A 26,778-nucleotide genomic window follows, 5' to 3' on the forward strand; every position below is an offset into this window, starting at 1 on the left:
TAAAAATACGAAAACTACGCTATGTTCACACAATGATCCAATTGTGGACATAAATCACGAGTTGGGGCAATGTAACTAATTATAAACGCTTTCCATTTGCAACGTCTGCAGGTTTCAGCTTTGTTGCAACATGTAACGAATCAATTTGTTATCAAGGTAAACGATGACGCGTCCTGTTCCACAGTGTCCGCCTCAGTCCAGTGGGCGGTGCTGTTTCCACACAGTTGTTGCATGGTGTCTGCCGATTGGCTGGCGAATCAGTGTCTTTTCGCGATTGGTCACTTTCCCTGATAAGGGAGTGTTTTAATCCGGCGAGCTAGCCGTCAACAGCAGTCTGAAAGGCACAATGGGATTTAGCATACGTTCGAGATAAACTCTCAAGCTACAAGTAGACAGCTGCTTGGCTATTTTGAAACTTTAAGCACGACTAACTATTTATCTGTCTAATTTGTTTTGTTTGGTTGAGAGATTCGAAAGAAGCTCCAAAGAGCGAGGATGTTGGTCCCCGTGGGAAGATAATGAAGAGGCTGCGTGTTCTGGTTGTGTGCCTCATTGTAGCTCTCCTGTGCTGGTAAGACGTTTCCGCATCCAAGACTTCAAAGATGGGGGCGTGGGGGACTTTTACAGGATTTATTTGTTATGTTTGTTTTCGTTTTTTTTTTCTGAGAGAGGGTCAAGAGCATCACGTCTTAGCTTTGCGTCCTTTTACGTTATCCGTCTGGCACCGTGGCTAACGTTGTCAGCGGATTCAAACGACCTACAAATCCATTCCAAATGGAACCAAAAAACGCCGTTGTGGTTGTTTGTATGTCTTAAGTCGATGAAATGGAATGAGTCATCTTATCAACTTCATTATTATTTTTTCATTTTATTAGTAGGTTAGTTGGTCAATCTTCATTTGATAGAGGCAAACTAGCTTTTTTTCTCACCTGTACGGTTGCCGGTAATGTACAATTTTAGGAAAACGTACTGGAAAAGATGTATTAATCGTCGGTGATCTGGAAATGTGAGGTGTCTTGATCTTGCAGTAGATGCAGTGCTGAACAGCATCTGTTGATGTAATTATGACATTTTATGTTGTAGGTTATCTTGGAAGCCTTCGTTCAGCGCAACTAAGCTAGCTCATATCACCTGTACGGTGGTTGATAATGGCACATTTTAGGACAAAAACACTTTGTGGATATCCTGTACAATACAGTGAACACTCGCTTATTTGTGGGGGTAATTGACAAAGCATAGACGCGAAACTTGGCAGGCAATCAATACCCCCTGCGTAAAATAATTTTGAATTGCGTATTTTAATGTTATAGTTGCTAGCCTCCGAGGTGCATATATATGTGAAGTCATTCTTCTGCTGACAACATCACTCAAATACACGCTCATTCTGAGCAAATAAACACTCTGTTTAACTATGTTTATTTTATATTAACCAAATATTTCAGCGCAACTTAACTACGTTTGTGATTCATGACAGATCCAACCCGTTATTGTTTCCGGGAAACTACGTGTTTGTGCACACCTTTTTAATATGCATGGGAGATTCCAAATATGTCTTTCCTCATAGCAGCAGAAGACAATGGCTTTTTTTTTTCTTTACTACCGCGTTCTCCATTTCGTTTTAAGAAGTCATAATAAACAATTCTCCACAGTTTAAACTCTAACCGAGGCTGAAAAACCTCATTTAAAACCCGAACACTGGCTTCAAACTGGAATTTGAAACCCAGGCTATTATTTCAAACACTCCTTTATAACTCTTAATGTTCTACGAAGCGCAGACATAAGTAGGAACTACGAAATCTTGCTTGGTGTGTCTCTGACATAAGCATTCATCTCAGAAGCTTTTATTGAAATTGATGCTGATGTCAATTTATGCGGTGCCGTGTCTCACGCTGTTCTGGAAAGATTTGAGGAATGTTGATGGAGGATCTTTCAAGCGTTTTACAAAATTAAAGTACGTTTAATAAATTAATAGTGGGAGCGAGTAAGGGTAAATTTAATCATCTTGACTACACATGTACGAACCCTGCCACCAATTTGTCTATGGAGCTTTTCTTCCCCACTTTTTACTTGCCAGCTAATGAGCATGCAGCGTCACGTCGCGGACATTACTAATTCAAAACCGTTGTTGGCCTCTCGCTCCCCCGTGCCGACTCTCGCACATCTCTGAGGATACAGCGTGATGTCGGCGTCATTCTCGTTAGCTAATGCGGTGTGACACAGACACCGAAAAATACGTGAAGATGCTGCTTGATGGAGCTGTCATTTACGGGTGGTTTACACCAAATAGATAGAACCTGGTCCTTTTGACCATATCATCAGTGTTTTTAAATTATACGTTCATCCAAGACAATGTACCACTTTACTTGACAAACATCTCATATCTGCTACCGAGGCTTGCTTAATCAAATCATCACATGCCGTTGATTCCATCACTGTGTCACGCTTAGATTGCAATCGGTATGCAGTACGATTAACACTCAGCGACATTGCTGCAGCTAATTGACTAGCTTGAGATTTTTATCTGTATCTGGAGAATTTTGTCTCCTAATCCTGGACAGATTAGAACCTTTGCTGTTTTACTTAGCAACCCTTGATATGGTGCATGTACGGCATCATAAACAATTTGAGGACGCGTTGTGGGTTATTTTGTGACTTTCTTCTTGTTTCGATTCTTTTGTCGCGGCTTTTCAGAAAACAGCTGAGCCGAGATTGGTTGTTATCTGAGTCTCTGAGCAACTGCGAAGTCAATTTCAGCTAACAAAAAGTGGCAAAATGTCCGCCTCCTCTGGTGGCTTAAAATGGGTGCATTTTGCTGCTTAACTCGTGTTCACAAAAGCAACATGTATCAGAATGCCGTGTTTAGACTAGTGAAGGCGCATGTTGTTGTCAAGAAAATTCTGGGGTTGACTCCACCTTTAAAACAAAACGCTGTCCGTTAACACCGTTCAAAGTGTAGCCGTGACCCCCGAAACTCTTCTGACATATCAAGGAAGCCCTCGGCGACACCTTTTAATTAGATACTGAAAGTGAACGGTGAGCAAAGAAGAAAAGTCGCTCCGAGCGTTATCTGTTCCTGCTGTGCATGGTGTGGTGAGGAGTTGGGGGGGGGGGGGGGGTTCAACAGTAACAAAGCCTGCTTTGGAGAGATGGTCTTTGACTATTAGTTCGGGTGTGGGAAAAATATCACTCGCTCACAGAAACATCCATTTAGTTGACCCTACCAGTGTAGTGAACTTGTCAGAATTTTGTCGATTTTATTATTTTGTCATTTTTGTTTTGGGAGGGCGGGACAAAAAGTCAGTTTTTGTTGCACTATTTACAGATTATCTCTTTACTTGAATCAAGTGTCACCATAAGCCTTTAAAAGTGACTGAACAAGTTTGACAAGCTGTCAAAAGCAGTTTAAAATTGGCATTTCTTTTTCTTGTGTGATGTGTTGTACTTATATTACATGAACCATCCCCAGGATCAGTTCCCACAAAATTTGCAAGAAACCAACTCTTTGATGACACAGTGGACAGTCCCTAAAACTAAAGAATTGTATGTAATGACATTACAGGTGACATTTCAGGAGTTACACGAATTGACTACAGTTGCAACATGCACCTTATCATTTTGTATTCACATTTTATTGGTTTTCGGTCCGCCGCCGAGCCAGCCAGATCCAGTTTGGTGTGTGTGTGTGTGTGTGGAGGCTGAGTTGGACTGGCACTTGATTGTTCCTGCCCACTGGCCATGGAGACAGCTAAGCTTTGTAGACTATTGACAGGAAAATAAACTTTCCAGTTTTGCTTCTGATTCTTTACATAGCTTATTTTATTTTCCTTATCAAGTTTGTCTAACATTTCCAGAGCTTCCTCCCACCCCCCGGCACCAACGACTTGTTGAACCAAGTTTTTTTTTTCCATTAGCCTTCTGTCAGTGAACAAACAAAGTTTTAGTAGCAGAAGTTTGCCAAGCAACTTAATGACGGCAGTGCGTTTTTGCGATCTCGTAAACTAAGAGGTTTCTTTCTAATGAAAGATGCAGGAACTATTGACAGAGACAATCATCTGGTGGATTAAGAGGTGACGGATGCTTTTGCGTCACAGCGCTAACCTGTTATTTACTTTGTGAGCAGGAGAGGGAGGGGAAGAAGTTGCTGTGCTGATGCCTTCAGCGTCCTCTATTTGATTTTGCTCATTTGGCGAAAATGTCAACGTGGGCGCAGGTGATAGAGGGGGGCCCTTGATTTACGACAAAGTTCCGTTCCTTTGGCGGCAACGCAACCCAAATGTGTTCATAAATCGGAAGTTGCCTTCGTCTATTCACCAACCTGAACCCATGCAGTTGTCAAGTCATGAATAATCATACATATTTGTGTGAAGTGCACTTGTAGGCTCCCCCCCCCCCCCCCCCAGCACTGTCACTTCTCCTCTTCACATTCACCTTGCTGCACATCGTAAAAGAAAGCAGTGCACTGTGTTGGCCTCGCGGCTCGTTCGCATGTGACAGAACGGCTCAATCAGAATCGATTTATTTCTGTGAATCTCAAAACATTAAATTAAAGTACTGTAATTCTTGATGTGTAAAATATTTTGTCGAAATGAAGACGCGTTGGCTTGTAAAACCGTGACCAAATTGCGATCCGTCGTCTTTGAAAATGGTACCCAAGTCGGTTGCTCGCCTGACTTTTCCAAAACATGCTTTGCTTCCCCCTTCCCCCTGGCTCCCTCTTGACTCTTCATTATTTACCTTTGGCTGCATGCGCCGACTCCTCCGTCTCCTTTTCCGACTTGTTTGCAGCGAGTGCACGGGCGTCTTTCCGCACCCCCAGCTGAGGGTCATGATCACAATGAGGCCCTGTCCATTGAGCTGCATGGAAACATTGTGTTGCAAGCCAGCATGGATTTAAAGAAAATGATTTTTCTTTTTTTAGTACATAAATCGTATAGCCAACAATCTTCACACGATAATCCCATTTCCCAGATTAAATATGTTGCAGTCTGTCTTCCAAACGAAACAAAAAAAAAATCAACTTCAGACACAAACTCCTCCCTCCACCTATACGTAAAAATGAAGTGGCATTGTCTCAGTCGATAGCTGCTGTCAATCACACACACACGGATAATAAATAAAACGGCAGCACCCACGTGGGTTGTATCGTCTCTGCCGAATTATCGCGTTGACTCGATGCGAATTCTTGTCTATGATCGCGTGTTATACCGCGACTTTAAAGTATCATTTGTCAATGAAATTGTGATAAACACCTCTGCATAACATTGTATCCATATAAACATTAAAGATTACAACAATGAGTAACTTTAAAAATTTGTTTTAAGTCTAATAAAAAAGATTTGAAGTGCATGAATTTGCCTGATCATAAATGAGAGCACCACTGCCACTTACTGGCGTAGATGTGCAATTGCACTTCTTGTACAAAAAAAGATGTGCTCATGTGGAGATTTTTATTTTTTATTTTTTGGCAAAGAATTTCACATGACATAAATTGCAGTCAGTGTTTTACCATCCTATAGCGCAACGGGTACACACTGTACTGCGGTAAAAGTTTAATGAGTTTTCTTTTTTTTCTCCCCCAGCCCCTCCTCTCGTGAAACCCACTAACCCACAAGAGTGGTTCTTCCTATCACATTGCATTAAACCACATGACCGCCTCCGACATTTCCCCCAATCAGACGCTCCCGAACCTCGCTTCGGGGATTTTGACGTTTCCCTGCAGGCTGTGTCAATAATTCCCCATGAACAAGCGCTGTTTGCTACAGTATTTTGGCACATGGAGATGTTTGTATGTTCCCGTTTACACACTTGGAGAAAGACTCCAGTGTACATTTTTTTTTTGCAAGAGTCACAGACCTGGTGTGGTCCTGTATAAAGATCCTTGTCAATCCGGAGGCTTTAGCTTTAGCTAGGGTGCGGCATTAAAGGTGCCGGACCTCGTGCCAGTGATAAGCAAAGTGTTTTTTGGGGGGGTGGGGGGTAAAAAGCCACTGAAGAGATTGTTGTGATTCTGACTGTCATTTCAAGGTTTGTGTTGTCATTCCTGAAATGCATCTCGTGTGATTTAGATGGATAACTTGTGTCGCAGGCCGTTCCTAAGTGGCTGTATGGAGGAAGGTCGTCCGTGTGTAAAATGGGTTGCGACTGATAATCGAGCAGAATTTTAGAATTTAAAGAGGTCTTAGTTTAGATTAAAGGCCCGATGCTACAAATGTTTTTTAATCGGCTTTGTCCGTATTATTGTGCTAGCAAGATGGTTTGGCTTGGAAATGAGGAGGATGCTCTTTTTCAGACTTTTTGTCACTTGGACTCGCAAGTACGATACCAAGTGCCACTTTTTCAAGCATATTTGTTTGAACTTCTAAGTCTGGCGCCACAGGCGTTTTCACTTTTGAGGTTTTTGTTTTGCAGCGCTCACTATTTGTGGCTGATTAGTCATGTATTTAATACAGAATGTTCCTCCACACCAGGAAGGCGTGCAAAAGGGTTGGTTCACATTGCCAAGTGAGGGTGGGGGGGTGGGGTATTATGTCACACCCCCGTGGTCAATGAAGTAAGCAACAACTGTTTCATTATCCAAAGGGACAACGTAGCAAAAGATACAGTGGTACCTCTACTTACGAACGTGTCTTCATACGAAATTTTCAAGCTATGAAATGCCTCAACAGGAAAATATTGCCTCTGGTTACAAAATAAATTTCAAGATACGAAAGGTAAATATACAGCATGGGCTGCTAGTCGCAGCTCAGAGTTTCCTGAACAAAACATACTCGAGCTGCCCTGCCATCGGCTACTATCGAGCATCTTCCTGGCATCCCATTGGCTAAGAGGGAACAATACCCTATGAGTCTGTGTGTAGATAGATAATGTGTGTCTATACACAGTCTTCGTCATTCACCCTTCGGGCCATGAGGCGTTCCGTTTTACGTAAATGTGTGAATCACCCAGAAAAAGTGTTCACCAGTCGCGTGATCGCTCATTACGCTGAAGTTTTCACCTGGACGTTTTCAAAGTTTGTTAAAAGCTGACAAAAGAAAACGTCCTTGGATCAGTTCTTTACAAAACGCCAGGCAAAAAAAAACACTTCTCAGAGAGAACATGAATGAAATGGGGCAAAAAACAATGAGGATGCAGTTAAAAGTTAATTGACCTGCATTTTTATTCTTTACTCGACTCTTTGTTTTTTACATTATGCATGACTCATTTATTATGCACTACTCTCATTGTGACATATTTTGATGATTTTTTTATGCTTCAGGAAACATTTATGTCAGAATTTTGAAGGGGCTTCGAACGGATTAGTGGATTTACATGGAAAACGCGTCTCTACTTAAAAAAATTTCCAGTAAAAAAAAATTCTTCCAGAACACATGAATTTCGTAAGTAGAGATACCACTCTGTAAACAGTCTCTCGTTGGTGATTTAATACAAGGCGTAGTTGCAATCCTGAGCGTCAAGATTCAGCGGTTCATGTGATTTTTGCCGTTTCGTGCAGTTCAGCAAGTCGGCACACATGAAAGCTCTTAAGAAAATGAGGCTGCCATGCAAAGGAAGTGGCCAGCTTTCAGACTGCTCCTCTTTAAGATCTCCTTTTGCTTGAGATCTTCTGTTTTTGTAGTGTTGTACTAGAGTTGAGTGAGCGACCCCAAAAATGTTTTTTTTTTGTGGGGGGGGGGCAATTTGATTTACTCCTCCAAAATTTTAAACGCACATGTCCCAACTGTCCAATTGTCCACGCCAATGTCTTTCGCTTCAACTCCAAATTGGACCCCTTGAATCTCAGAACTTTGAAGCAGATTTACCAACCGCAAGTTTACCGCGTCGCCCCTCAGCTGTGAAAACGCTTCGCCGAAGCTCCAAAGGTGTCTCGTGTTTTGCGAGTTTTCATGTTGCCACGGGTGTAAGATCATGAGATGGGGAAAACCAGCGTGGAGTGCGCATCGCAGGCCGCTGGTTTGCTTCAGTCACAGCGAGTGAGTTTAAAAGAGCAGCTGATCCGAGCGTGCGAGGGGGGGGAGGACAAGGTGGGCAGAAGCGGCTCCTGATCCACCGGGCAGCAGCGTCATCTTCTGACGCAGGTCAGCCCCCACCACCCCTGAGGCCCGGTGGGGGGGACGCTTATCCCTAGTCAGCATTATCGGACTGCACGGAATGCATGTTACCCATAAAACACTTCACAGGGACAGAATAAAAAGGGTAGAGGGGGCCCCAGGCTTGATGAAGCCACATTTGCTCACGTGTGCAGTCATGCTTGACACCTCGGAACACTTGGGATCACCGACGTCATAGCCGAGATGGGAGCAAGACCCTGATGGCATGCCACGCAGCTGTCTGCACCGTTTGACCCGGCAGGTGTAGCTAACTTCAGCTTGTTTTCCCCCCACCCAGTCGGCTCCTGCAGTACGGGACTGACGTTTCGATGGACTTGTGCGCTAATTCGGTCATAACGGCAAGCGGAATTAAAGCTCTCGGCAATTCCTTGATCGGTCTCTGACGAAGTCTCGGCCCACATTTTGGTGTGTCCTGTCATGATAGTTTTTCCACCCGATTTGGGGGTGTTTTTGTTTTTGACAATGCCTTGTATCAAAGTGAAAAATCAAGATAATTTTTTTCCTCTGGGTCTCATCCCAATTCTGCATTCAGCGTAAATGAATTTCTCATGCATTTCCTTCACGGGCATGCTAATACTAGCCCCTCCCAGATGACTTTGGGCAAGAGGCAGTGTACAACCCACGTGGGTTGCCAGCCATTCAAAGGGGACATACATTGAAGTACAACCTTTTCTTGGCTTGACGTTTTGTAATTGGATCCTCAGGAGCAAATCAAATCAAATCTTGGTCAAAATCCGGTTGCAGCTCGTCTCCCATTTGCTTGCCTTGTGTCACAATTGCGGAGTCAAACAAAATGACTCCGTTCAGGTCGGGTGAAAAAGCGAGGAGGAGCAATGTTCGCAGTAGCTGACTTGTCAGTCTTGCCGTCGGCCCTTCCTTGCGTGGCAAACAATTGTGCACTTAAAGCACTCCGCTATTCTATGGTGCCTATATTCGTCCGAGCCATTTGTGGGATGCGATTTCCTCCTCCTTGTGTTGCATAACCATTGGTGCCCAAAAGTAGGCCACGCTGAGCAACCCCCCCCCCCCCCCTCCACTGTTTTCATCTGTTTTCTTTTCATTCACAAGGAATGTTGTAATCCAGTCTTTCCCCTCGTCAGGATGCTGAATCAGGGCAGACACAGGACCGTTGCCTCCATTGTGCGGGTCCGGTGTAGACTCTTAAGAATTCAGCCTCATCGTTTTGTTTATGAATCTCTTTGGAACTGTGAATGATGAATGAACGAGCTGCGGCTTTTTATTGCGTTATTTTATAGTAGCCGAGAGAGTTTGGCTTTTCATGGCCAAAGTTTGTTTGTTTACTTTAGGATATGTTTGCTTTGAGGTGGGGGCGGGGGGGCATCGGGTGGTGTAACGCAATTTGTGACACTCCAGTATTGAAAAATCGATCCTTATCAGCAAGATTGAGCGTGTCTTTCAGAATCAACGTGTGCGTCAGTGCAGTGTAAAGTATGATTTGTGAATAATTGTGTCATTTGAATAATCTGAGGTAGTCGCAAAGTCGCACTTTCTGGTTGCTATAAAAAGCACCCCCCCTTTTTTATGTAACTGTTTTTAGTTGCACTAAAATATTCATTCATTCATTCATTCATCTTCCGAGCCGCTTGATCCTCACTAGGGTCGCGGGGGGTGCTGGAGCCTATCCCAGCTGTCTTCGGGCAGTAGGCGGGGGACACCCTGAATCGGTTGCCAGCCAATCGCAGGGCACACAGAAACGAACAACCATTCGCACTCACACCTAGGGACAATTTAGAGTGTTCAATCAGCCTGCCACGCATGTTTTTAGAATGTGGGAGGAAACCGGAGCACCCGGAGAAAACCCACGCAGGCCCGGGGAGAACATGCAAACTCCACACAGGGAGGCCGGAGCTGGAATCGAACCCGGTACCTCTGCACTGTGAAGCCGACGTGCTAACCACTGGACTACCGGGCCGCCTGCACTAAAATAAGCTTTGCTATTTTGGTAGCGTCTGTTCAAACTGTTTTCAATTAGAGATGAAACGATATGAGAAATATGATGGCAAACTGGGTCAAAGATTTTTGACTAATCCCTACATTGTGTCTCGTGGGTGGTTCTTATTTTTCTTCTGTTTGAACTTGGCTGCTATTTCTTCTGGTCGGTTTGCTTTTTTTTTCTCCCCCTGTATGAATACAAGAATGGTTCTTGTCTTTTGTTTGCTTCTCCTCTTGTTTTTCTTCACTTTGTATTTGGTCTTCGAGTTCATCTTCGTCTGATTGGTTCACCGCTCTTCTACTCGTCTTTTCATTTTTCTTCTGTTTTATCTGATCTGCAGTGCAAATTTTTTGACTGGTTTGGTTTATGGCTTCTGTTTCTAAAAGGGACCGTTTTGAACGACACTTGAAAAAGGTGGATAGATATATGTAGCTTGCCGCTTAAAAAACAAACTAAAAAAAATTGTCCTCAGAGGCGTCTGAACCGCCCCTCCCAAAACAGTCATTTCAGTCAGTGTGAGACGGGTGAATGTCAAGCGTGCTATAATTATTCAGTCTTTGACGAATGAATTTAACACACCTGGGAACTTTTTTTAAGTCAGGCGGAAAAAGAAATGCACAAGATGTTTCCTTTAGCCCCTCCCACAGTTGAATGAGCAGGATGAGGAGTGCACCTTTTGTACGAGTCAGCACTCACCACGAATTTTAGTCAAGGTATGAAAGGTTTGAATTCTTGGCCTTTTTTGATGAAAGTGTGCAGTTAAGACACCTGAGTACCCTTTTTACACTGAATAAAACGGCCTATGTCTCCATTTTCAGATCTGAGGCGTTCATGTTCCTGCAAAAACTTCTGGTCTTACGACTTGTATCATTTTGTGTGTTTCAGGTACCCTAATTATCATGCCTATTGTTCAGAGCACAGCTTGTCAGACCCAGATCAGCCTGCCCAGGACAAGCATGACAACGACGACAATCGCAACAACCACTCCAATGACCCTAAGCAGGAGCAGGACTCCGTGCAGTTCCAGGTCTGTTCCCGTTTCCTGTTCAATGAAATGTGACAGGAATGAATAATTCAATGTCAACACTGCTGCTTCGGCCTGCTGTCGTGTTGACCAGCGGTATTATTAGTCTGGGGAGAGAGAAGGCACAGCAACCCAGATGGTGAGGCAGAGAAGCAGGGTCAAGCTCTTATTGACCTGGTAATCGAAGCAGGAGTCAGGATTACGGACACCCGTATGTGTCCTCCGATAGTGCCAAGTCCTGCCAACAGTTAGGACTTGTGACATCTTATCTCGCTAATTTTACAGCTTATTATCTTGAAAAAATACCAAATTGCAAGATAGCCGAGTCATAAAAAAGAAGACTGACGGCGTGAAGCGAGCGCCTGCAACTTGATGTTACTTTGTAATGGTCTCTTCAATTCTAAAAATCACTGTGTGTGTATTCAGCTCGACAATAATGGTGGTTGACTTTGATAACGTATTTATAATAATAATAATAAACGTATTTATTGGAAATAAATTGATTGTTTTCCTCTTTTTGGGGTGGTAGGGCGTGCGGGGGAAAACCACAATGTCATGATGAAACCAAGGACGTCTACGCGCTCGAGGCAAATTGTGTTCAAGCCACAGGAATGACAAGTGCTGCTCTGCCAGCCAGGCCATCCACCACTTTGCCTCTTAACACGCAGAAACCTGAACCTTATTTTTGCAAATCCGCATGCTGATAAAGCAACAGGCCATCCAAAAAACTGGAATGGTTGGCTGTCAAACAGACGCAAAGGGAAACTGGGTCTCATATTCTCACCAAAATCTGGATTAACCAGAAGGAAGTTTCACCGCTGACGAAAGTTAGCTACCTAATATTTCTTCTTCACTTTCATGGCAATGTTCAAATAGGCCTTAAAACATTACCTATACAATATTCAACCCACAGTTTCAAAGCGTTAAAAAAAAAGGCCAGAGAAATTATGTAATTTAAATATTCCCATATTTTCTAATGGGTCAGTTTGACCTGCAGCATAACAGGAGGGTTGAATGTTTTACAATGTTGATTGATAAAACAAATGTAACGTCAAGCAGCTTTTGGAAAAATGTTGGATTTCTATATTACGACTCGGACTCGCATATTGCCGAGTTAAAAATTGATTGATGTATTTCATAGGAAGTGGAAGAATGGACAATACACACCTCCTACGATACGGGACTAGAGACAGAGAGAGCAGCACAGAATATACATCAAGAACAGGTACGGTTATTTTGACGTCTCTTGGATCAATGAAAGCGTTGCGGCCTAATGTGGAACGAACAAATGGCTTCATTATGTTCTGGGGCTGCTTTGCTCCTTCAGGCACACGGGGGAGAAAAACCTTGTTGCTAACTTACTCATAACTTAAATGTTTGTCATAGAACTTTGATTCTGAGCTTCCTGCATAGAAAGCAACTCGGCTGCTAATCAAGACGACAGTATTTTAGGAATTTTTTTTTTTGGGTCTGATGCATGCAATGATGTTATCTCTACAGACTGTGAATCCGCAATTAGCTGAGGAAGAAGCACAAGTGACAGATTCAGATCCAGTGTCTGATCCTCGACTTGCTGCTCCCGAGCCAGAATCCTCATCAGAGCCCGTGAATGAGTCAGACTTGCGAACCGATGCACAGAACCCGGTACAGGTTCGGGACCAGGATGGTGACCAGGAGATCGCGGTCTCCTCCAGCTCCTCAGAGCCGGGTCCAGCACAGGACCACGTGTCCAACGATACCCCGACCCCCGCAGAAACCCTCGGCGACGAGGCTGCCGCACATCATGACCCAGCCACACCTACGTATGAAGCAGATGACACGCCTACCTCACAAAGTGACGGTCCCACTCCCACGGGGTAAAAGCAAATCCTTGCACCAGTTGATTCATCTATTATGATTGAATTTCACAATTTAAGTGACTCATCAGAAATTTTGAAAGCATGCAAGGAGCCGCTGACACCTTGAGAACCCATTTTTTGATCACTCATTTGTGTCTTTGTTTCTGTTGTAGAGAGGATGACAAAGAAGACCAGAGGTCAGACCAGTACCAGGATACCGGTCCTGAAGCAGTGGCGGTTCAGTCCACTTCGAGCCAAGTGGAAGAGCAACAGGAGGAGGAACGCGAACAAAAAAAGGACGACGATCCCTCCTTGGAGCAGCAACAGCAGCAGGTTGTTCATGTTTCATTTTTGCATTTTACTTATTTGAGAATTTAAGAGGTCGTGTGACTTCTGAAATGAAGTTGTACATTTTTGTGATGAAAGTGTGATGTTTTCAAGCAATGCATGTTTTGTCGGTGCGTTTCAGGCAGCGGAGGCTGGTACGGGCAAGGAATCGGATCCCTCGGTTCCCAGCAAAGATGACATCCCAACCTTTGACGAGTGGAAGAAAAAAGTCATGGAAGTGGAGAAGGAGAAAAGTAAGAATCTTTAACCAGGCACTTCAAGTATTACTGCCGTTGTAGCTTCAGGAGGATTCTCCATTATGGCCCCCACTGGTTGTTTTCTGGCTTTTAGCCTCCACTCGGCTTCTATTTCTGTATATCTCTCCCACTCCTCAGGTCAAAATCTCCACACTGCCGCGAGCGGCATTGCCCAGCCGGTGAAGAAAGTCCCAAAAAACTTCAAGAATAACTACGCCTCGGTGGAGTGTGGCGCCAAGATACTGTCTGCAAACACTGAGGCCAAGGTTGGCAGGGAGTGGGGGGAGGGGGGTGGCATACTTCTCGAATATATCACCTTGAGACAAAACCAAATCAATCCAAACGCGCTTTGTTTTCAAATCTCCTTTTTCCAGAGCACGTCGGCTATTCTCATGGAGAATATGGATCTTTACATGCTGAATCCCTGCAGCAACAAAATCTGGTAATTTCAAACAAAAGACCAATCTTACGCCCCTAGCATTTTGAAAATTGTCTATATACGTTTGTCTTACACCTCTCTACTTGCTCTGCAGGTTTGTGATCGAGCTCTGTGAGCCCATTCAAGTCAAGCAACTGGACATTGCCAACTTTGAACTCTTCTCGTCAACACCAAAAGATTTCCTGGTCTCCCTAAGTGACAGGTACACTTTGTAAAAAAAAAAGAAAAAAAAAAGGATATATATTTATATCCACAAACTAGCAGTGTCAAATCACTGGCGGCTGCATTAAGCAACCCGGCACACAATTAGTGGGCCTCTGTTTGATCGAGCCAAATTATGCGTCTGTAATGAGTTGAAATGGGGAGTGGCCTAGCTTAAAAAAAAGTACAAATGTCCGTATGCAAATAATCCCGCAATTTCTTTATTTCCAGCCAGTTACACATATGATTGGTTACAGTATTAAAACAAAATTGCTTGCCAAATAAAGTAAATTAAATAAATAACTAAATGTTTAAAACTCTTGGCGCAATGTTTACATGTATCGGCGGTGAGCCTGCTGCTCAGTGGTGAGAGGTTAGTTAGCAAGCTGTGCCAAATACAATATTAAGAATTCAAATTTGATGCAGTATCACCATTTGGAATTTTAGCCCAGTTTTCTCATATCGAAAAAGTTTGTCTTATGATGACTTAAAAAAATTTAAGAGCAGTATTTTTTTTGTCGCTCCCCAGGACTACCACACACGCACAACCCATCTATAGTTAGCTTGACAAACAGAATCGTGGCAGAGAAAATGTTTGTCTTATCATCCGTTTTGACCTTCAGGCTTTATTTCCCTTCATATATTCTGGCACGCAAGGACTGCCCTGGAGTCATGTCTCGACCCGCGTGGCATTTTGCACCAGCTTCGGTGTTTGGCACGCAGCCCGGGGGGCAACATTTTCGAGGCTTCACTTTTGGCCACGCTGTGTCTCACAGGTACCCCACCAACAAGTGGGTGAAGCTGGGGACGTTCCACGCCCGTGACGAGCGCATCGTGCAGAGCTTTCCGCTGGACGAACAGCTTTATGCTAAATATGTGAAGGTACATCCCGTTTTGTGGCCCCATCTCAGGCAAAGCACACGAATACCTCTCGGGGGTGGGTGGGGGTGATAAAGAGTGCATTTCATGGTTATCTGCTTGAGTTCACGCCGTGGCATTCATGGTTGTAAACTCGGAGGACCCTCTTTATAATTCCACGGTAATTTAACCCTGCAGTGAGGCCGCGTAACGTCAAGTGAATGGCGAAATGTGACTCTTATTAATGGCCATCGCATTGTGTGTCCATCACAGGGGCTCTGCTAGTACAGTATGAGCTAAAGGTCAGATGCGCTTTCGTCTTCTGAGGAAAACGATTGTGTTTAAGGAGGTCTAAACATACCCCATCAAAATGACTATTCCTGGAAAGTTCGGGAAAAAAAATTAAATTAGGTGGGGCCTGATTTAATTTTCCTGTTTCGCCGATGAACATGAATTTGGGGGAAACGTGTCTGTCATAACAGGATTTAGGAAAATAAAAAGTCTCAGACTTATGCACAAAACTGAACAGGAAGTCCGCCATTTTATTTTGAATTAACCAGTGCACATTTATAACATCCCCTGGCTATTAAGAATAAAATAGCCCACGCAACCCGTTTCACTGATTAACTCTAAATTGGTTTGGGATGTCACATAATAGGATGCAACCAAAAAAAAAAAAAAGGCACAACGACCCATGCTTGAAATTTAACAGGAAGCAAGCCATTTCTGTTCAAAGGAGGCTTTTTTTTTTTTTTTTTTTTTTTTTTTTTTTTTTAAGAAGGGTGATGTAACAATATTGGAATCTTATTTTTAGTGTAATTGTCAAATTTGTCTAGATCTCCAGGATTGCTTGCATTGCTGCAAAAATCTTTGTAGTGTAGAACATGTTCATTTCTTGCACGGACATTTTTTTCCCCGCATCTTTCCTGACTTCATCCTGCTTGCCCGCCTGTCCCTTCTCAAACACTCGTGAGAAATATTTCCCATCAGCAACACGTGGAGCCATTCGGAAAAATGGATTGACCTTTTGCATTTGTGTGTGTTCTATCTTTCTCTGAACTTTATCGAAAGTGCTTGCAACCACCTTTTCATTGAATTCATTTTCTTGTTTTATTGCTCCCGCCTTCTGTCGTGCCGTCTTGCTCTGGCCTCAGATGTTCATCAAGTATATCAAGGTTAGCATTCTCTTTCTTTCCGTCACTGGTTGTCGTTAACTGTCGTGATTAAGTGTCTTTTAAGTGGTGAGCTGTTGGGTGGGGGGGGGGGGGGGGGGGACTTTTTGGAGGTCTAACGCTTGCATGTGGATGCTAACTAACAACCACACAGACCACATTGTATGGGTTTCACGCCGGCAGTGGTTTGAGGGTGTTGAGAATGGGGCTGGCGTACACTACTCATGAGGAAATACTTGCTTTTGGGTTGAAGCATGGAGCTGAACGGCTCGAACCTCACATGCCCAGCTGACCTCACAAGTCCAACTGTTGAATGCTTCACTTCATTTTGGGTTCATCCTGAAATTTCACTCGACCCTCAAGATTGGCACAGCGGTACCTCTACTTATGAAATTAAGGTGTTCTTGAAAAAAATTCTTAACTAGAATATTTTGTGAGTAGAGACGCGTTTTCCATGTAAATGGCCTAATTCGTTCCCTACCCTCAAAAGTCAGACAAAAATGTTTCCTGAAGGATTTCAATGCATCAAAATATGTAACAAATACATGTTACAAATTAGATTATTGCACAAAAAATTAGTTGTGTCATTTAACTTTATACTGCATCCTCGTCGTGTTTTGCCCTCTTTAGTTCATGTTGTCTATCAGAAGCAGTTTTTGCCTGGAGTTTTGTCAAAAACTGACCCAAGGACATTTTTCTTTTGTCGGCTTTTAACAATCCTTTGAAAATGTCCAAGGTAAACATTAGCATAGTGAGCGAATGCCCGACTGGTGAACACATTTTTTCTGGGTGATTCACATTGACGTAAAACTATCAGAACCCCTCCTGGCCCGAGGGGCAAATGACGAGGATGCTCCACATATCTATCTGTCTACACAGACACAACCGGTAGAGGTTACTCTTAGCCAATGGGATGCTGCGATGATGTTCGATGGTAGCCAATGGCAGAGCAGCTAGAAGTATGTTGCGTTCAGGAAACTCTGAGCTGCGACTAGCAGCCCATACTGTATTTTTACCCTTCATATCTTGAAATGTCTTTCATAACAAGAGGCCATATTTTCCTTTTGAGGCGTTTCGTGATTTGAAAATTTCGTATGAAGAGACATTCGTACGTAGAGGTACCACTGTATATTTTTGTGAGTAGTGTATGCAGTGTTAGGATTGTGGTTAATTCGTGGCTGACATTTTTCTTGTCTTATCATTTTGCAGGTTGAGCTGCTTTCCCACTTTGGATCGGAACACTTCTGCCCCCTCAGTCTGTTCAGGTAAGATATGCTTCTGTTTGCGGTTGCATCTACGCTGCCAGAGTTTGGCGTAGTTTAATGACGTCGTTCACCCAGAAGATGCCAGAGTTAGAGCTTCGTGAGGCATATGTAGATTTTCAACAGATAGTCTCAAAACACCGTCGACCTAAAAGAAGCAATGAGATAAATGTTCACTTGTTTAGTTAGTCTCTTGGAAAGATTATGTCATCGCTTGTTTTGTAACCATGACCCTGAACTTTTTTTTTTTTTTTCTTGTGGCCAGCTTTGTGGATGTAACAAGAGTGTGTTTGTTTTGCGTAGGGTGTTCGGAACTAGCATGGTGGAGGAATATGAGGAGATAGCAGATTCCCAGTATCCTTCTGAAAGGCTCGAGTTGCTGGATGAAGACTACGGTAAGTATCCGGGAACGCAATAATGTATACTAATACACGTGACGTGAGATGTACCGAATGAAGTGTCCACTGAGCACTTAGCTTCAGCCTCTTATTGTTGCTGGTGGGGGGTGTTGAAATGCACGTTTGTCTCTTCAGACTATCCACCTGGCTATCAACCATCAGAAGACAAGGCGTCGAAAAACCTGCTTGGCTCCGCAACAAGTATGCACACACAAACAGAAAGCATGACACTGTGTAAAAAATTACCAAGTCGTAGTAATTCTGGGTGGGGTACGTGGAACGCAAATGGTTCGTCGGCTCCCTAAGGCGGTGTCTGGGGCGGGAGACACCAAAAGGAAAAAAAAAACTGAACTCTCTAGTTTTGAATAATTGCACACAAGTGATTTGACCTGTTCTCCGTTGGTGTTGCAAAACACAAAAATGTGACTATTTAAAAAAAAGGGGGGGGGAGCGCGCCTACCAATTTGGAACAGAATTCCGTTTTCTCATGTCAAGGCTGATAGCTGCCATCGTGCTTTGGAAAGCTAAAAATGCAAAGTCAGTGGGAGCTCCAAACGAGCACTCATACGTGCTTATTCATGCTCCGTTAGCGAGGCATGTCGTTGTGCCTCGGGCTTGAAAGTGTCCATTTTATCTTCACCTACTTGGGATTACTCGTAGTGTACAGATTCTCAAATGGTGTCTGAGTCAACAACTGTGGCAATTTTTTGAGTCGAATGAATAGCGTTTTTGCACTGAAAGATAATTAAACGCAATTTTATGGAGGGGGAAAAAAACCCCCGACTAACTTAGGACACCAAATCTATCTAAAATGCCCACATTGTTTGTTCACTTCCAGATGCCATCCTCAACATGGTCAACAACATTGCTGCTAACGTGCTGGGCGGTAAACCCGAACTGGAGGGCCAGTCAGGGGCAGAAGGTATCCCTCTTGTTGTTCTTTTTACATCCTGTCAGGGGTCTTCCACTTCCTCTCGTACTTGTAACACCGTCGAGTCATGCTTGAACTCACGTGAGCACCCTGCGAGTTGCTCTCTGACGAGGTCACTAAATGCAATACCTCAATTTTTTTTTTTTTTATTTTCAATTATTTAGATTCCATTTTATCCCCGGTATGATAAAACTCCAATTTCATTCTCTTAAGTCGATGAATATACTCTTATTTATTCACTGGCTTTCTTTGCTGATTGGCAGCAAGTGATCACATGGCTTTGCCACCTCATAACGGGGCCGAATTAGATGCCACTTGGATTCAGATTCTGAAAACTTTTATTTATCCCTGCGGGGCAATTGTATGCTCTATCGCGAAAATACGTGACACGATAATCATGCTTTCATTTTTCTTTTGAGACTTAATCCTGCATGCATAGAAGCAGGATTTAATGTGTTTCCATTGAACAAGGTCTACCTAGATGGATGAGGCCCCGACTTGTCTGAGTGACTCACTCACATGTTGAAACATCAAGTGACGTCGCCGCGGCTTCCCGCCCTCAGATTGTTGAGTCATGCATGACCTCTGTCCTTTTTCCGTTGGTGCCCTCTTGAATGGATGTAAGGGGATGATTGAGGAAATGATAAAGGTGGCGGAAGGCAGATGGGAACCGGCTTGAATCGATGACGCAATGGCTCGAAAACATGGCTGAAGATGACATGCACTATTCCGTTCTTATTGAAACATCCCGTTTATCGCTTCATGGAACTTGTCTACCTCCAACACTGATTTATCCCAACTTGCAGGGTCACTCAGCTGCGACAGGACTATATATATTTTTTATATATTTTCCTTCAAATAATGTAGAAACCCTAATTTTTTTTTTTTGTTTTTTGCGTGGATTATTCCTAGAGTTGATGATGCTGTGACGGTGTCAATGACGCCACGTTCTGCAGACCATGACTTGTGCTGTAAGAAGTGACTTCAGAAAGTGTCAGGAAAAGCCTACTAGAGCATCCGAACTTAATTTGGGCTTCTTCAGTGGCCGATTCCAGCTCCAGCCCGGCGTGTGCTGACTTGAACGTCTTCAGTATGATTGGTTAATTCTGAACAGAGACAGCCGTAGTGTGTGAGCACATCCTCTCAAAAATGTCTTTCTTTCAATTTTTGGATCCGCTTTAGACATTCTAATGGTCACCTTAATCTAGGAGACGGTTTTGGAACACTTTTTGTTGGTCTCTTGCTGTTACAAAAACCTGACATTAACAACTGGGTGTGTAAACTTCACATCCACTGTTTGCATACGCAACATTCTGTGTGAAATTAGTCTTCTTTTTTGCCGCTGCTGGCTCTTCAGTTCTCTGCTTGTGTGTGGAAACAGGATCAGTTCCAACCGCATCTGACGAGCTCTCGCTCTTGACTTTCCCCAAACATGGCCATGTGGGCCACAAAAGGGGTTTCCTCTCCTCCACACTACCTCCAGAAGCTCCATGCACGACAAGCCTTTAGCCTCCAATGCAACTTAAACAACTGTCTTCAAATGCTGCTTGCCCAATTACAGGTAACGGAACTGCAGAGGTGTTGACCAACAAGGAGGAGAGCGTGGAGGCGGCGCCTGCTACGCCAGTGGAAATTTCTCAGAACTTGACTACGTAAGGCCTTTGAGACACCGTGAAGTAGGCAGCCCGCCCGATCTTTAATCCAGCCCGTTCATCATTTCATTCCCCACACGCTCCCAAACTCACATTAAACTTAAGTTGAATATTACGCGTTTGAGCAAAAATGTTATCGGACTACAAATTCACATTAAAAAAAATAATAACAATAAAGGGACACTCCTTCCTCCAGAGAGAAACCTGTGGAGCTAGAAGAGCACACCGCCCCCGAGGACGCCAGTGTGCCTTCCACGTCACCCTCCTCCCTCGAACACCACACGGACATCCGGATTGTTACTCTTGTGGAAGAGGAAGATGACGAAGAGCCTCGACAGTCCACAGTCACCCTCTTGGAGGAGGAGGAGGAGGAGGAAGACAAAAGGGAAGAGGACAACGACATGCCAGTGGATAGGGAGAGCGCGGCATACTGTCCTTTCTTGTCCCTGTCCTCGCTGTCTTGTCTGGCCACACTACCGGAACTGCTCCAACGTTGGTGCTCCGCCATGTTGGCCAAGGAGCGTCTGCGCAAACTTGACAGGGAGAAGCGCCCCATCGTCAAGGACCCCAACATGACGCATCCACTAATTCCCATCCCCATACCAACACCTTCACAGGAAGCCCTTCCCCTCAGTGAAAAGACCCCAGAGCCTGAGGCGCCTCTCACAGGCCAAAATGAGGGCCAACCTCAGAGCGAGTCCCCCGATGACACAACCTTTGTGCACTCTCAACTGCCCGTATTCCAGCTGGAGCCCAGCAGAATATCCTCCCTTCACCCGCACAGCTTCTCCGATATTCACAGTTCCTTGACTCCCACCCACCGGGACACGCTGCTGCCTGCCATCAACGATGCCACCCTAAACCCCATCACCACGCCGCCTCTCCAGACCGCTCCAGTCCCCGACACGCAGCAACTGAGCACCACCCCACCACCCTTGGTGTCGAACCCCCCGCAACAGCTTCCCGCCTCGGAGACGGACATTCCGGATGCTGCCCTCCCCTCCGCCAAGGAGCAGGAGCTTCCCACTGCGTCACACCCTGAAGACCCCGTCCCCCATTCCACGGAGCAGCCGACGGCTCCCCTTTCAATCAAGCCCGATGCGGTTAGCGACCTGCAGAAAAGTGACCAACAGAAAGCTAACGCCCATCCAGAGGAGCACGGGGACACTCAGGGAGGGGAACCTCATCGGGCGGTGGACCCGGTGGAGGACGAGCTGGTCAACGGCAGCGTGCACAGGGCGGCCACCGATTTCTATGCCGAGCTGCAGAACGGCGGGGACTATAACGGCGGCGGCGTGGCGGGAGGCAACGGTGTCATGTCGAATGGGGCGGCGGTACACGGCTCCAGTCAGAAGGAGAGTGTCTTCATGAGGCTCAACAACAGGATCAAAGCCCTGGAGATGAACATGAGTCTGTCTGGCAGATACTTGGAGGAGCTGAGCCAGAGGTACAATTGCCTTTTTTTGAGGGCATGGGCTTGTCAGACGCTATCAATGTCAAGCCGGGTGAACACGTGCGAGGGTTGGATTTAAAAGCTGATTGAGACTTTCGAGAGATTTCCCCCAAAAAAATCTTGATAGTCCCAAATACACTGAAAATCCTCTACAACGAAATCATGTTTGCAGCAAGAAATTTTTCACAACAGGGGGCTTTTCACTGTAGCGAATTTGTTCCGTTTTGTAGCCATTTTAGCAATGCAATGTTCTTGCTGCGTCTGACAATAACAAATACTTCCTGGACTAGTGCACATGTGTAAACCAGTGTGGTGGTTACTGTTGCCGTTTCTAAACAAAGCAGTAGAGGTCGCTGTTGGATTATACTTCGTTGTAGTGAATCTCGTCGCGAGGCAAGAGCAGAGAAAAAGATTCCGTATAACGCAACAGGGTTGTTTTTTTTCATTGTCCCATACAATGAAAAAAAACAACCCTACAGGGCAGGAGAGTGGGAATGGTATTAATACATGAATATTTTTTTACACTAAGGGGGTATTTTTGCCCATGTAGGTTTCATTGTAGAGGAGTTTCACTGTAAAGTCTTACCAGTACATTAATATCTATGACATTGTACTGCCAAACTATCAATGTCAAGCCGGGTGAGCACGTGCGAGGGTTGGATTTAAGAGCTGATTGAGACTTCCAAGAGATTTTCCAAAAGTTGTCTTGATAATCCCAATTAAATTCTTAACGGTACATTAATATCTATGACATTGTACTGCCAAAAACTGTAGCACTATGTTTTGGTGCTACATAATTAAAATGGACTCGCTGCAATAACCAAGACCACACACACACCTAACCAATTCTCTGCTGCTTAAGGTACCGCAAACAGATGGAGGAGATGCAGAAGGCGTTCAACAAGACCGTCATCAAGCTGCAGAACACCTCTCGCATCGCTGAGGAACAGGTCGGGCGTGAATGGACTCGCATAGGAAGTGCAGTTGGTGTTAAAAAAAAATCATCTGACTGCGTTTTGCTCCAATGCTCAGGACCAGAAGCAGCAGGACTCCATCCAGGTTCTGCAAAGCCAGCTGGAGAACATCACCAAACTGATGCTTAATCTGACCGTCGCAGTTGGGCAACTTCAGAAAGGGGTATAAATTCCGGCTGTTTGTTTGATTTCTAGATAGGTTGTCATTTACAACCACAGACGTAGTTATGGAATAACATGTGGTTCTTGCTACCCCTTCTTCATTACGCCAATCGCCCTGCGCAGGTATCCGACCGCCAGAGCTACCTGGTCGTCTCTCTGGCCCTGTGCCTGTCCCTGGGCCTGCTCGTGTGCCTGCAGTGCTGTCGTAGCTCCTGCGCCGCCTCCAGGCCGGCCAGCGCCGCCGCCCCCATCCCGGTTGACGTTGCGCCGCCTAAGAGCAAGCACTATCCCAGCCCCAAGAGATGCTTCTCTTCCTATGACGACATGAGCCTCAAGCGCAGGGTGATATGTCCGCTCGTGCGCTCCAAGTCCTTCCACTTGTCCTCCACGGAAGGTAAACTAACATCAAATGGGATTCAAGTGACAAGCCCCCCCCCACTCCCCGCCCCCACCACCACCTCCACCCGACCCCCCTTGCTGTTTATTCTACTGCCCGTACGTGTTTGCCCTTCGGGCTGAAACCTGTCAATGGCAGCTTGTGTGCACACGCAGGCTTAAGGAGCATAAGAATAGAGTGTGAAGCTTTGCTGGCTCATGGTAGACACTTGCCAGCTGCGCTCTAATAGAAAAGTTCAAGTGACGCATGCTTGTAATATGTATTGTAGTTTTGTTTTTTTTCCACCATCATTCACCTTCCTCTTCTTTTTCAGTTGGTCCAGAAGACTTGTACATTGTAGAGCCTCTAAGGTTTTCACCAGAGAAAAAGGTAAATTGTCTCTCCTTTTTGTTAAATTTATTTGTGTGTTTGACCACGTCAAAAAAATGAAAATCATGTTTTATGCTCTCATTGTTGGGTATGAGAAGAAGGGGCAACAATGTCATATACAAAAGAGTGCTGAAATAAAATTAAAAAATATATATATATCGAGGAAATACATCTTATTTTTAAAATCTGTTTTTAATAATACAAAGATGTGCCCTTATTCTTAAAAATATATTCTTAATTTTCTGTACTGTTGAGGTTTTCCAAATGTTACTTTTCCCTTCAAATCTTTGACTTTTTTTTTTCCTTTTAATTAAACTATATTTGAATATGCCTTTTTTCCCGGAAACAAACAATTATTGTCAAATGTGTGCACAATTCTGAAAGCTTATTTTTTAAGCATTTAAACATAAGCTACCCCCCCCCAAAAAAAAAAACTTGCGCTTGTTGAGTGCACATTTTTCTATTATATGGATGCATAGTTTGCTTCAATATTTCTAAGATATACATTGCACAAAGGGTTATAAGATAACTGACAAAATCGATGCTAGTTTCATTAGCCCATCCATGGCGTTTTGCATTGAATGTTAGCATTAAGCTAGTGGACTTGTGTTACATGTTTTTTCACTCAAATGTATGTTTATTTTTCTCAAAGATGCAACTTTTTCTGTCAAAAATAATTCTCCTAAAAAAAAACAATTCTTTAAAGATTAAGAAAAATGTAAGTCTTACGTGTGCCCTCCCTTTTCTCTTCTCACAGAAAAAACGATGCAAAATAAAAGCTTTGGACAAAGTCGAAACACTGAAGCCGTCTGACCCTTCAGCGCCGCTCACCAACGGCGACATCAAATGCAACGGCTTCCACCCATGCCTTCCCCCTCCCCTGCCCACCCCTCTGCTTCCACCTCAGCTCCCGCTACCACCCCCTCTTCCTCCCCCGCCCCCTCCTCCTTCTGTTGAGGAAACCCCAGCATTGCCCCCCTGCTCCTCAAAGGAGTCCCCCTCAGAGACCAGCAGCTCCCGTTCATCCAGCCACTCCGAGGAGTCTTTCGCCGGGCGCCTGCCGCCTCCTTCGCCCGTCTTCTCCTGCACAGAGTTGCCCCTGGCGGAGCCCCTCCAGCCCGTTCGACCACCGCCCGTCCCCGCCGCCAAGTCCCGGCAGGAGAGGCGCTCCACCAAACGGCGGAGGTCGCGCCAGACGGAGCTGGCGGAGAGACACGTAGCCTCGCTACCCGGCCTGCAACATCTCATGAAGCGTAGCAAGGATCTCGGCGTGGGCACCATCAGGGTGACGGCGGTCAGCGGACACGTCTGAAGCGTTTTATTCCAAAGAACCACAATTTCCCCCCTCCATCTCTTCCCTTGAAAAGACCTGTTAATGGTTACGTGCCTTTAATGAGCCCTTGCAATCGGTGTTCAGAACACACAAATGTCTATTTGCGACGACAAGTCCATTTGAAGCGTGCATCCACAAAGTATTCAAAGCATGTATCATAGTGAGAGAACTGAGTTACAAAATGTATTGTTTTCTTCACTAGTTTGCCATTATCACTCCAGGGACCACCGTCTTTGTTCACTGATTGCCTCCCTGTTCTTGTGGGTCAACTCCCTCAGCAGCCTGATGACGAAAACACTAACTTTACCATTTCCCCTCTCATGCTTTCAATGTCATAGCTGCAGCAGCAGACGTGAGTTTTTTTGGGGGGGTGGTCAAACATTTCACTTTTTTCCAAAACGATTAAAAAAAAATCTTGGATTCCCGTGAGTAAAATGTAAGTCTTGTTAAATGTTCGCACCTCTTCTGTCGGCTCGCAGTAAAAAAAAAACTAAATGACTAATTCAGACAAAAAGATACAAGTTTACTTTTTCACCTTGACAATATAAATCTCAATATGACTGTTTTGTCTGCAATATTTGATGGGGGGTGGGGGGGTTTCACAAATTTCACAGAAACGCAAGTCTTTTCTGTAACCACACACAAAGTCAGAATGAGCAGTTTTATTTATCTATTTATTATTTATGTTTACACACTGGCTGGCCAGTCTGAGTGATCGAAATAATTCCATCAAAAACAAAATAATTCTTGTTCATGCAAATACACTCACTGGTACGGAGGCGGAGAAGCTAGCTTGTTGACTTTAGTCTTAAAAAAAAAAAAAAAAAAAAAGGGTAGCGGTCACATGAGTGGCCAAAATGCCACGATCTTCACTCTGCTGCTGCTGTGATTGGCGGAAAATCAGCCGACACTTCACCTTTATGTCACCTCCCTTTCCTTTTTCAAATCTGCTGCATGTTATGGCCTCTATGTGCTCCTCTTTAAAATGTTTATTTGATGCATTTAAACAAAAAAAAAGTGTTTTCTGATAGGCTGGTTGTTTCGACACATTGGGAACAATGATACCCCTCTTCACCTACTTTTTATGATGATGATTTTTTTGCACAATTTTCCCCAACTGTGAAAGAGGATTTTAATATTTTCTCATTAGCTTGGTGAGTCCACATCTTTGTGTGCGTTTGTCTCTTGTTCATTCACTGAAAGTTTGCACGGATTTTATTTTGAAAGGGTAACAGAGGTAAAGATGGTTATATGGAACACTATTCATGTTATGCCAGTTGTCATTTTACTGCTTTTTTTTGTCTGTGTTCATGTGAGATGACTTATTTCTCTCGTGTTACAAGAGACTACAGTACTTTGCTTCTATTTAACACAGCGAAACAGAGGCTGCTGAACGACTACCGTTTGCACTTTTTAATGACTCCTCATGCCTTTTTTTTCTACTTTTCAAAGTGTTCTCTTTTCTTTTGGTCTCCTTCACGGTCTCTCTGCTTCCTCTGAAAAGCTGCACAGTATTTTTTTTTTTAGCAGAAGTGAGTGACTACAAAACTGTAGTGCCATTAGAAACTGTGAATTTCTAAATAAAACATTTTTTTTCTCGCCTTTGACTCGGTCTTCCGCGTTTCTTTTGTTTCTGTGGGTATCATGTTGCATCTCAAAGGAACAGGGT

At 44.2% G+C, this 26,778-nt stretch overlaps 1 protein-coding gene across 3 annotated transcripts; it reads left to right on the plus strand.

The window, feature by feature from the left end:
- Positions 1-299: 299 nt before the first annotated feature.
- On the plus strand, positions 300-26,706 carry suco (SUN domain containing ossification factor). Of its 3 annotated transcripts, none has more exons than XM_052073152.1 (22): positions 300-571; positions 10,948-11,089; positions 12,228-12,311; positions 12,587-12,942; positions 13,098-13,260; positions 13,394-13,505; positions 13,647-13,774; positions 13,883-13,950; positions 14,042-14,149; positions 14,925-15,030; positions 16,161-16,181; positions 17,388-17,443; positions 17,744-17,835; positions 17,974-18,039; positions 18,677-18,760; positions 20,331-20,421; positions 20,618-21,868; positions 22,737-22,824; positions 22,907-23,011; positions 23,134-23,404; positions 23,721-23,776; positions 24,534-26,706. In XM_052073152.1, exons 1-22 carry the CDS (start codon positions 519-521, stop codon positions 25,086-25,088), a joined length of 4,056 nt encoding a protein of 1,351 aa, XP_051929112.1. In that variant the 5' UTR covers positions 300-518; the 3' UTR covers positions 25,089-26,706. The 3 variants fall into 3 exon arrangements, with proteins under 3 accessions (XP_051929112.1, XP_051929113.1, XP_051929114.1); XM_052073153.1 differs by having other exon boundaries at positions 13,098-13,257; XM_052073154.1 differs by lacking the exon at positions 16,161-16,181.
- The last annotated feature ends 72 nt before the right edge of the window (positions 26,707-26,778 follow it).

This window comes from Hippocampus zosterae, chromosome 8, assembly GCF_025434085.1.
Source record: "Hippocampus zosterae strain Florida chromosome 8, ASM2543408v3, whole genome shotgun sequence".
NCBI lineage: Eukaryota > Metazoa > Chordata > Actinopteri > Syngnathiformes > Syngnathidae > Hippocampus > Hippocampus zosterae.